Genomic DNA, 12,865 nt, shown 5'->3' on the forward strand with positions numbered 1-12,865 from the left:
TGGCGACGATTTGAACTAATTCGGTTGGAGCGCGGACGTGGTGGCGACTGCACTGGGTGTTGCTGCGATCTCAAAAATGTATACTGATTGCGTTGGAGAACAAGTGATGACCGTACTGCTGGAAATAAAGACTTCAGTCCATTTCCCCTGCAAAATCAGTTGATGTCACTTAGGTTACTCTAGGTGCACTTTATTATTTGAGGCGATTTTGATAGGTTAGCAGTGAAAGAAGGTAAGTGTCCGCAAAACTTCGTAGGATGTGGACTATTTAGTACGTGTGATCGATTATGGTGTTTGGATTTGAACTTGTGATAGATTTTTGCTATGGATGTAACGCAAATGGCTTACTCGCCGTGAATATCAGACATCTTGAATAAATAATAATAAATGATAATAAATGATTGAAAACAGAAGTACAGTTTTCGAGACATTATCGAGTTGGAATTTGGATTTGTGCAATTTTCTAGTGTAGGTAGACCAATAATAATAATACATAATAATAAATGATGAATGATAAAGAATAATAATCAATAATAATAAAGAGAAGTACAGTTTTGCAGTTTTTGAATTTGGCGCGAATTTTCTAGTGGAGGTAGGACAATAATAATAATAAATAATAATAATAATAATAATAAATAATAATAAATCATAATAAATGATAATCAATAATTATAATGAAATGTATGGTTTTGCAGACATCCTGTTGGTACTTGAATTTTGCGGCAATTTCTTCTGGAGGATTAGGTTGGTGGACATAGCCCAATGGGCCTATTTTCCCGCCAAAACTCAAATTTGCCGCCATTTTTTCTGGGGGTTAGGTTAGTGAAGGTAGCCCAATATGCCTATTTTCCCGCCAAAATCCGCCATCCTGGATACATCATGCGCTGTTGCCAAGTCTACATACCGCTATGCTGGATGACGTCATTGCCGTCAACTTGAATAAATTTGGCAACAATGGGAAGTGGGGTGGCACGAAGATTGTCCCCCTACTACCATGTTCTCTAGCTTTTTCTGGTTTATTACTGTTGCTGTGGCTGTGAGTTTAATATAGTTTGCACTGTAACTGGTGCTGAATTTCTGGTTACCATATGTTTTGGAAGGCAAAAATTAGTTGAATAAAAAAGATGCAAAAACATGTGAAATCAGATAATAATTGTTGTTACATTTATGGTGAACGACCATTTTCTCACACAAACTCAATCTGCCACCTCCTCTGAAGGCTGCCTATCAGACTTATTTCTAAATGCTGGGTTTATTGTTACGTGACGTAGTAAAATTGGAGGTACACATTCCTTAAAATTGTTTACCTTTATTTTTCTGAATCCAGTAAACGTAAAGCTTCTGAGAAAGAATGTCCTTTAAGTACTTAAGAGACAGCTACCTTACTTTAAGTGATGCAAATTTAAGAAGTAAAGGAGACTCCGTTTGATCGAATTTTGCATGGGAAAGGAGAGTAATCTTTGGGGGTCTTAAAAGGAGTCTTTTTTGATTTTTGCATTTTCAGGTGACATAAGAGGTGAAATCTACGGTCAATTGGTGACAGTGCTCCTGCTAATACCACATTTACTAGTATGCAACATGTCCCTTAAAATCACTTTTCTGCACTCCCAAGAAGGCATTTTCTCTACCAGTTGTGCCGTCAGTGATGAACACAGAGAAAAATATTTGTGTGATCGCAGGAAAATATCTGGGTAAGACTTCTTGGAAGATTAAAATTGTGTGCCGGACCGAGACTCGAACTCGGGACCTTTGCCTTACGCGGGCAAGTGCTCTACCATTTGAGCTACTGCAGCACAACTCACGCCCCGTCCTCACAGCTTTACTTCTGCCAGTACCGTGTCTCCTACTTGCCAAACTTTAGAATTCTGGAAACATCCCCCAGGCTGTGGCTAAGCATTGTCTCCGCCATATCCTTTCTTTCTGGAGTGCTAGTTCTGTAAGGTTTGCAGGAGAGCTTCTGTAAAGTTTGGAAAGTAGGAGACGAGGTACTGGCAGAAGTAAAGCTGTGAGGACGGGGCGTGAGTCGTGCTTCGGTAGCTCAGATGGTGGAAAACTTGCCCGCGAAAGGCAAAGGTCCCGAGTTCGAGTTTTGGCCCGGCACACAATCTACCAGGAAGCTTCATATCAGCGCACACTCCGCTGCAGACTGAAAATCTCAATCTATATCTGGGTGGTTCGAATGACACAAAGCTGGTGGATCACTGATGGTAGGTGTGCAGAGATGCTCCGCAAATTACAATAGGCAAGACAAAAGACAATGGCATCAAAAAGCGACCACAAAATTTCCTTCAGATTCAACTAACTTCCAGGTGCCTGTCATTAAGAGAAATCAAATGGACTTTCAATGTTAATGACATATGGTTCAAATGACTCCGAGCACTATGCGACTTAACTTCTGAGATCATCAGTCGGCTAGAACTTAGAACTAATTAAACCTAACTAACCTAAGGACATCACACACATCCGTATCCGAGGCCGGATTCGAACCTGCGACCATAGCGGTAGCTCGGTTCCAGACTGTAGCGCCTAGAATCGCACGGCCGCTCCTGTTGGCATATGTAAATAAAATGTACCGTTTTCTCTTAATCCGTTAACATAAAATGCTTCCACACATTGTATGTGACAGGATCTAAAGCTAACAAATATTTTTATCACGAGTATTTGTTTTTCTCAATCCAAAATTTGTAAGCTTCGTTTCATGAAATGAGGGAAACATTTTTAAAAATTTTTATGGGTATTTTAGCTTCGATATAGAATCGCGGTTTAACTCGGCGTTTTCCACATTAACAAACATTCCGAGGTGAAAGACGTGAAAAGCGATAGATACGAATCGTAGGACTGACTGGAGAGTAGGAAATCATTGCCATCTCCAACACAGTTGGGTTGTCAACGGTGGAGTGGTAACTCATGAACCCACACTCTAAGCTAATAAGGAGCTACCTGGATTCTAAGATCCATGCAAGGGGGTGGATGTCTATCTGGACCGAAGTCTTTCCCACATAGCTGGCGAGAGCAGCACTGTGATAGCTGCTGGGGACTTCTTTCTCCTCCCAGGTATAAGAATGGGTATTAAAACAATTTCCTTACGTTAGGGTGTTGTTCAATTTCCCCTATTAAGATAAAAATTTGAAAGACTATTTTCTAAGGAAGGCCAGTGAGATGCAGGAACATGCTACTTAGTATCTTGTCGTGACGAGGTGCCGAGTTTCGTGCTACAGCCAATCGTGACTGAGTGTGGACAGTGATAAACTTGACCATTAGGGGATATGAAGTCCCAGCTTCCTCTCTCGGTAAGCACTCAGTAGTGACGGAAAGCTGAATCTCGTCTGAGATTAATGTGAGCCAAGTGCTCCTCAGTAGTCCGCGCAATATCGCTCTTGCTGTTTAGGGTGTGAAGTTCCCATCAGATGGCCAAAACTTGTACCTCCATAGAGCCGTAGGTCTCTTATTAATTACCGAGTAGCATTTGTCATTTCACCAAGGAAGAGTGAGGATCATCATTAGTTTTCTAATGAGCAGTGTGTGTGAAGCTGGCGAGCATAAACATAGATCTTTGACTGAAAATTACCCTGTTATAGTGCTGATCTTTAGACAACAAGAATCTTTCGACAGTTCGACCACTGGTGCAGCCCCATGGGCACTAAAGAGTCCACTGGGGAAAAAACTGTCAAGGTAGTGGTGTGATGAATTTTTTGTGTCCCTCGTACTCTAGAATTTCGTTAGGGTGCAAGTAGTGGGAGCGCGGGAAACTCCAAGAGTGGTATTAGTAAGTGGCGGACCATCCTATTTGTGACGTACACTGCTGGAGCACTGTTTGCAAGTTTTGAGTGGATAGCGAGAGTCGTGGACTGGTATTAATAAACGACCATCGAATACTGTGACGTGTGCGATTGTACAGGGGAAAAGGCGAAGAATGATTCTACAAAGCACTTTCACGACTGTAGTTTTTCTCGCAAGCTGGTGCATAGAACGACAGTCGAAATTTCGATAGTATGTCGTGCTCGACAGGCTAGTACACATATACTATGAGCTCAGCTTTGATGCGTTATTATCTGAATGCGAACATACGACAGGCACTCAAGTGAATCCCTCTTGCTGGTACCCATTGTCCTAGGACAGAAACGAGTGATCTGGCCTATTCATTGGCAAGGAGCAGAAATGAAGTCCCAAGTACAATACAAAAGAACAATGCGTAAACAAAAATAAGAAGTGGGTTAACAGCTTTCCTGTACTTTTTGATTGCATGTGGCACTGTGTTCAACAACGCCTCTGCTCTGAATGTACGAGAGCGTGCTGGAAGGCAGTGCCACCGAATTCATATTCTGTTCTCAATATCGGTTGAGGTAATACGTGTCATGCATATTACTCTGTCGACTTACCCGCTTCACCGACGCATTTTGCAACGCTCTGCCGCTAGAGGGCAGTGTGCACCATAACTACGTTTCTGCGTGACAAACAACGTACTGTAGACTCTCAGACAACCTAAGGTACAAATTCGAATAATTTTCCCTCACACGGAGGACTCTCTCATTTATCATGACAATTCAAGACCACATACGAGCGTTCTGACATCTGCTACAATCCGACGCCTTGGACTCCTCGTCATCGATCATCCTCCATACAGTTCGGACCTGGGCCCATTCTCTATACACTCTTGATCTGATCCAACCAGATTTTCACCTGTTTCCAAAACTTAAAGAACCCCTCTGAGGACTTCACTTTTATAGTGATAAAGCGGTGTAAGGGGAGGTAAGGTTACGATCCCGTCAGCAAAATCAAATATTCTACTAGTGACGGAATCAACAAACTGGTCTCTGGCAAAAACGTGTTCGTCGCCAACGTGACTGTGTCGTGAAATAAATATGTAGACATGAAGAATACAGACGAGACTGTTAACAAAGCTAGTTTTGTTTTGAGAGCTTCAAGAATTTTCACATAAAAATTACGTGCCCTTATTTTCCAACACGCCTTCGTAGTACCAGTATTTCTGCAATACAAATTTCTCTGGACCACTAAATTGTACAGTACACCACCACGTGTCGTGACTTTTGACTCACCACTGAATATTCTAGTGCACGTGGCAGCGACCTTCTGAGATCTGAGTCTGTCTACTCACTGATGGTGTTACTATTGCAGGTGCAGACACAGCAGTCAAACTCCGACACAGCGGGCAACAGCTGAACCAGTCATCTACAACTACGTGTCGACGCCACGCCATCCCATATCCTATGATCTTTTATGCCGCTACGCACAGAAAGGCACCGATTATCCCAGCATAAGAAACTTATGGGTCGCTTACGTCGTACTGCTCAAGGAGAAATACTTGTACGTTATCGCCGCTGTCGTCCTCCACCTAATTCCAGCTATCATCGTAGATTCTTTTCTGTATCTCAAGGGAATGAAACCAATGTAAGTAACCCTGACAATTCTGTACTGACAGCTTTAATTTTTTGTTGTACAAGCTTTGCTGTTGAACTAATTGTCCAAAATTTTGTGAATTATTATTAACATACCTATGTTATATGATCAAAATTTCTGAGTATATAATATAAACGTGAAGAAGAAAATTTGTTTATCGGTACTGGACATTTCAAGTGCTTGAACGCTGTAGGAACACCAGTAATAGCCAATGAAGCCCAAGAGATTCATCACAGATTTCAACTAATCTACACTACAATTTGAGAAACTTTTACCCCCTAAGGAGACATCAAAATAAATCAAATCTAATCTGGAGCACAGTCTGAAAACGAAAGCTTGTACAAAACATACTGACAAACAGTTTCCGCGGAATCTGCTGTGGCATCGAGTTATAGTAGAGACTATCATTTCGAATTGATCCTGTCCATACTCATGCTGTAGCTATATTCGTCATGGCTTGAATGTCACATCACCAACTGATGAAATACTTTGAGCGTAAGCCCCCAAGATTATCATCGTCTTCCATAAAACGTTCGCAGATATGTGACTACGTTAACATTAGTTGCAAACAGCAATGCCATCAACGTTTCAGCCACATGGAATGGTTGTAGTAACGTTGATTTGTACAACAATACTTTGCATCCAGAAACATGAAGGGTATCAATACTTTTTTTTCTGAAAGCGTATTGGTTTTATTCAGGATTCCAGTACACCATATTATTCACCAGTCTTTTGGTTAGAACTAACAATTTTTCAACATTAAGTTCGTTTAACGCGAAGGTCTTGCGCCATATTACTGGGGCGGCTTGTATGCCCGCAGGGTACCACTCTAATGGGCGACATTGGAGCCAAGGTCTTGTTGTATCAATAACCTCCTCATCATCCACGTGCTGCTCCCCGCGGAGTACATCGTTCGATGGGACAAACAGGTAGTAGTCGGGGGGTGCGGGATGCTAGCTGTGGTGAGGATGAGAAAGAATAGCCCAATGAGGTTACGTGAGCTCCTCTCCGGTGTGCAGCCTTGTGCGAGGCCTTACATTGTCACAGAACAGTGAGGTGCTTCATGGTGATCCGTCGATCACTTCGGGTCAGAATGTCTGCACGTTTCAACACTGCAGGAGACACAGCTGCGTGCGGCCGCCTGGCAAGCGGGAGACCGGACAGTTCTGCTTCTGTGGACTGCCACGTCTCCGCAGACATTCTGCAAGCGCCTGTGGATATCTGCGATGCTCTGGTTTTCCGCCGAAGGAAACTCAGTGACAGCTCTGTGCTCGGAACGCACCTCCGTGCCAAGCGCCATTTTCAAAACAATATACGAGGGTTGCCCAGTAAATAATGCCCCATTTTTTTTCTCCAGAAGTATTTATTCTACAACAATCAAATTTACATATGTGAAAGACTGATGTTTTGTCTACTTGCTTTATTTTTCCACATAATCTCCTTCAAGTTCGACGGCCTTTTTCCAGCGAGACACAAGAGCGTGTATTCCCTGCCGGTAAAAATCTGTACTCTGCCTACGGAGCCAGGTTGTCACTTCGTGAATCACTTCTTCGTCATCGGCAAAACGTCTTCCACGAATGAAATTCTTCATTGGCCCAAACAAGTGAAAGTCTGAAGGAGCCAAATCGGGGCTGCAGGGTGGATGGGGTAACACTATCCAACCCAGTTTCGCGATGCGTTCACAAGTCCTCAAACTTGTGTGAGGACGAGCGTTATCATGCTGAATCAAAACATCCTGTGGGTTAACATGACGCCCAAGGCGCCGGAAGCGCTGCTTAAGTTTGTCTAATGTTTTGACATAAGCCTCTGAATTAATTGTACTGCCTTTTGGCATCACATCAATGAGAATTACGCCCTCGCAATCCCAAAACACAGTCATCATGACTTTTCCGGCTGAAGGAACTGTTTTGAATTTTTTCTTCTGTGGAGAATAAGCATGACGCCATTCCATCGATTGTCTTTTTGTTTCGGGCTCAAAATGATGCACCCAAGTTTCATCACCTGTCACAATCCGTGACAAAAAGGCCTCCCCGTCAACGTGAAAGCGTCGCAACAAATCGAACGAAATGTCTTTTCTTTGGGATTTGTGATCGACAGTAAGACACCGAGGAACCCATCTTGCACACACTTTTGAGTATCCAAGCTGATTGATAATCACATCCACACTTCCTTTGCTTACTGACAACTCCAGTGCCAATTGTCGAGTCGTAATGCGTCGATCCCGTCGAATGAGAACATCAGCCCGCTGCAACATGTCAGGCGTGACAGCCGTGGGAGGCCTTCCCGACCGCGGCAAATCTCGGAGCTCCGCAGCACCGCCCTCTGATGCTTTCACCCTCTGTGCCCAGCGACCAACAGTACTCCTATCGACTGCAGATGTTCCGTAGACTTTGCACAAGCGTTTATGAATATTGCCCACGGTTTCTTCCTCTGCTACGAGAAATTCAATCACTGCACGTTGTTTATGACGGATGTCACCTGCAGACGCCATTTTAGAACATTCCTACACCACCGCTCTCTGTCGGAGGAAATTGAAACTTTGCGTACACACGCGGGAAACTTCAAATAACTCGCACCTAAAGTGTCACATTTCTAATATTTTTTTATTTCGGAGAAAAAAAATATGGGGCATTATTTACTGGGCAACCCTTGTATAGTACCTATCGGAGCTTTATGAAGCCATGGTGGCTGAAGATGGAATTTGCTTCGATGTCCGACACCAAATTCGGTATTTTTGCAACCGAAATTGGTAGAGAAAAAAGTGTTGCACTTCTTGTTTTACACGCCTCGTATTTTCCTGATGATGATATAACGATCTCACGTGTGACTTGGTGATTTAGGATAAGTCAGCTGGAACCGGTCTATAGAGACGAAGAAGAACATATCACTCAAGCTACAAAGAAATGACTCTCATTGTACAGAAATAGAAGAAAAGGTACTACTTTGGATCCTAGAGCTTCCTTGTTGAAGATTTCGCCATTGAAAGTAGCCGCTATTCGAAACTGCTAGTATTACAGACAATAAGTAAGGGTGCTGCACGCCAGTCATTAGTCCAGTACAACCATGTTTAGCCCAGCCTTGATTGAACAGTTGAATTTCTTAGCGCCTCACACAAATCTGGTTATCACTGTCATGGATGCTTAACGTCACACTTTTTTTCTATTGGCGTGTCTGTTAGAGACGACAAATTAGTCGCAGGCACGTTGCGGAACAAGACACACACGCTCAGTTAACGTGCAGTTACAAAGAGCCAATACGTGAGGCAAAATATCACAGTCCAGCATTCTTACTAAGCATAAAGTATGCCAGCTCATACGGGTGTCACAGTTCTTGGTATGCTACTGTGTTTAAGACTTGCCTGATTATCTACATCAATGTCAATCACACATCAACCCGCCCCCCTTCCCCTCACACAAACACCACAATAATAGCGTTACATGTCATAGTCTATAGCTGAAGAACATTAGAAACATCATATTTTCCTGCAGTAATTTATGTCTAGTACCACTAACAAGTGTATTCTACGTTCATTCCATTACCAGCATTCACACAGTACTGTAAAACAGACGTTTCTACCTTTCATTAAAACTCAACAATTGTTGTTAGTTAGTGAGACCCCCCTGCTATACCAGCAAGACAGGACAGATAGTTTAATTTGTGGAAAGGGGCCAAAATGAGTGGCTGTCTGCTGCACTCGAACAAACTACTTTATCCACTTGACAAATATTATAAGAGTAAAGACGACATTAAAAACAGAGCAAGCCAAACATTAATTTTAGAACTTAATTCCCGGCTAAATGCGCCATTCAATCTCACGCCTCAAGGGCAAAACAACTTTAATTTAAAATCGGCTGAAGGCCAATAACTCAAGACTCAAAAATAGGAATTTGAATTTAAAAGTCAGAAGGTCCTATCTTAAAATTTCTTTAAATCAGGCTGAAGGCCCAAAGAATCACGCCTTAAGGGCAAAACAACTTTAATTTAAAATCGGCTAGAAGTCATACATAAACAAACAAGAAGGACAAATAAGAAAAGGCAGCACATCAGACACCGCTCAGAAGTTTCCAAGGGTCATCCTGGAATTCAAAGACCAACGCTCGCTTAGGTGAGTCAGGCAGTCGGCCCAACAATTCTCAATCCGACAGCAACCCAACCGGCAGACAGTCAACGGACCAAGCGACACGATAACTTCCGCTCCACCCGACCAGCACACAACAGGGAGTTCAATGGAACAACGCAGAAGGTATCGGCGCCCACAACGAATTACACATTCAGCTGTCAAACTACACGCCGTGCTGGACAGCCACAACACGACGCGGAAAATGCACTGCCTGAATTTACGTCAACGGCCAGGGCAGGTAACCGGAACGTTAACGGTCATAAGGCAGAAGATTCTGCTGGTGTACTTCAATTCAAAAAAACCAAGTTAAGTTAAACTCCACGGGAGGGCGGCTAGAATTTCACCAACTTGGAAACACACGTTGTTGCTCGCGGGAATGTCCCAACAGCGCACAACGAAATTCAAACGACACAATGTGAACAGTTAGGGCTTTCGTGTCCGGTATCGGTGAGCCACAGACCTCGAAGCAATGGGAACAGCATCTCACACTCCGACCGCGCGTGGACGCTGTCAGCGGCCTCGCGCGGACACGCGCCACGGAGACTTCCTCACTGCTGCACGCCAGCTGACCAACTGCCCGCACACGGCACAGCCGTAAACTATAAACGCGAGGCCAAAGATAGTACAAGGGTGAGAATATATACACGCTGCCTCTGCGACTCGCGGAGAGAGATCATAGCAGCGTAATCGCGATAACCGCGGGTGACTTATCACAGAATAGCAACCAAGGTTTAATGCAAGGCATAACACGATCCAACCACGGCTCAATTAGTTTATCTAAATTTGTTATGAGCCATCATAACAGCTGTTCCTTTTCATCCTAAATTCCTCCCACTGCTTCTGCAGAGTGTCCACCAATATATTTTAGGCAACTAGCTTCCTTAATTTTGTTTGTCTTCATTAGCAGCTAAACCAAATTGCATCAACAAATTTCACTATGTAATGGACCTAATTCCTTCCCTTTCTCATTGGACACAACTCTACCAAAAGAATCTGTGGTGTCATCGCGAGACACCACACTTGCTAGGTGGTAGCTTTTAAATCGGCCGCGGTCTGCTAGTGTACGTCGGACCCGCGTGTCGCCACTGTCAGTAATTGCACACCGAGCGCCGCCACACGGCAGGTCTACAAAGACGTACTAGCACTCGCCCAAGTTGTACGGACGACTTTTCTAGCGACTACACTGACGAAGCCTTTCTCTCATTTGCCGAGAGATAGTTAGAATATCCTTCAGCTAAGTCCATGGCTACGACCTAGCAAGGCGCCATTAACCATTTCTAGAGAGAGTCTCACTTGTATCATCAAGAACGCTGTATACAAATGATGGATTAAAGTTCAGTATTCCAGCAGCTACGTACTTTTCTTTATAGCATTCATTACGTATCCTGTTTCAGACCTAACGCCAGCCTGCGTGAGTTGACGCGTGCATTTCGGCCTTCTCTAGCTATACAACAGAATCAACATGAAAACTTCTCCTATATTAGGTCACATATTATTCTAATTTACAATATTACTTATGTGCTGAGAATTATAGCACGTTCAAATTGCCGCCCGCTTGGTGGATTGTTCGAATGATACGTGGTCGTCTAGAGGGCCCGGTTAGAATGCAGAGGCCGGGAGAGAACGCTACAGTGGGAGGAACTGGAGGCTGACCAGTAAATGTGTCGGTCACGGCTTGGATTGATCAGCGATGATAGTCAGGCCTTGGGCAGTGAGCGGCGACACGCAGTCGACTTAATTTCAGTGGCGACAAGGGACAGCAGAGGTTCTTGCAGTGCCGTGCATCCCGTGAGTAGCGCCATTGCTTTTCACAATATGTATAAATGACCTACTAGATAGTGTCGGAAGTTCCATGCGGCTTTTCACGGATGATGCTGTAGTGTACAGAGAAGTTGCAGCACTAGAAAATTACAGAGAAATGCAGGAAGATCTGCAGAGGATAGGCACTTGGTGCAGGGAGTGGCAACTGACTCTTAACATAGACAATTGTAATGTATTGCGAATACATAGAAAGAAGGATCCTTTATTGTATGATTATATGATAGCGGAACAAACAATGGTAGCAGTTACTTGTGTAAAATATCTGGGAGTATGCGTGCGCAACGATTTGAAGTGGAATAATCATATAAAATTTATTGTTGGTAAGGCGGGTGCCAGGTTGAGATTCATTGGGAGAGTCCTTAGAAAATGTAATCAATCAACAAAGGAGGTGGCCTTCAAAACACTCGCTTGGCCTATACTTGAGTATTGCTCATCAGTGTGGGATCCGTACCTGGTCGGGTTGACAGAGGAGATAGAGAAGATCGAAGGAAGAGCGGCGCGTTTCGTCACAGAATAATTTGGTAAGCGTGATAGCGTTACGGAGAGGTTTAGCAAACTCAAGTGGCAGACTCTGCAAGAGAGGCGCTCTGCATCGCGGGGTAGCTTGCTGTTCAGGTTTCGAGAGGGTGCGTTTCTGGATGAGGTATAGAATATATTGCTTCCCCCTACTTATACCTCCCGAGGAGAACACTAGTGTAAAATTAGAGAGATTCGAGCGCGCACGGCTTTCCGGCAGTCGTTCCTCCCGCGAACCATACGCGACTGGAACAGGAAAGGGAGGTAATGACAGTGGCACGTAAAGTGCCCTCCGCCACACACCGTTGGGTGGCTTGCGTAGTAAAATGTAGATGTAGATGAAGGCCGTATGCGAGTGAATTCTACCTGTGGTATGGGTCCTTGCATGGCAGCACACCGAGGGGGGACGTTCCTGTGGTGTTCGATGAGAACAGCGGTTGTGCGAATGGGCTGCGGTTCTCTTTAGTGTTGTCCCAGCAATTGTATCATTCAGTGCGTTCTGTGCATTGTTGGGTTTGGAACAGTGCTACTGCAAATGCATCTTATCCTATCTTGAAATGCACTCTCGTACTGGAGTGTTCTGTGTTAAATTTGTCCCCTGGGGAGTGCTATTAAATCATTGCTAAGCTTGTGTTCGTCTCTGATCTTTTGTTTCTGCTGCCTAGAACCCTTTTTGTTCTACCAATATATAGGACTTTTCTAGATCACTTTAAATAGCTGTTGTAGCTATGGTAAATTTGGATTCAAAAATCAGTTTTAGCTTCTGGTGTATTTGTTGATTTAGAGTAGATACAGTGCTCGTGAAGTTTTTATTTACTGTTGTCTGTTATTTAATAATAGGTTTCGTCACTTATTCTGTGCTCTCAATTTATTCTGAGGAAACGTTCACTGTATTATCAAGTTCTCGCCAAGAGGGCATTCAGTGTAAGATATCTTGTCTCTAGTAGGTGAATGACGAAACCAGCCACTTATACTTTTCATCGGTTTAAA

The 12,865-nt window shown here is 43.7% G+C and overlaps 1 protein-coding gene across 1 annotated transcript in view; it reads left to right on the forward strand.

Moving 5' to 3' along the window:
- Positions 1-12,865, forward strand: part of LOC126101423 (fatty acyl-CoA reductase wat-like) — a 193,944-nt gene that overhangs the window by 160,358 nt on the left and 20,721 nt on the right. Inside the window, exon 7 of the mRNA XM_049912084.1 lies at positions 5,137-5,409. Within this exon, the coding sequence (XP_049768041.1) occupies positions 5,137-5,409 (273 nt within the window). The remainder of the gene's footprint in view (positions 1-5,136; positions 5,410-12,865) is intronic.

This window comes from Schistocerca cancellata, chromosome 9 (genome assembly GCF_023864275.1).
Source record: "Schistocerca cancellata isolate TAMUIC-IGC-003103 chromosome 9, iqSchCanc2.1, whole genome shotgun sequence".
In the NCBI taxonomy this organism is placed as follows: Eukaryota; Metazoa; Arthropoda; class Insecta; order Orthoptera; family Acrididae; genus Schistocerca; species Schistocerca cancellata.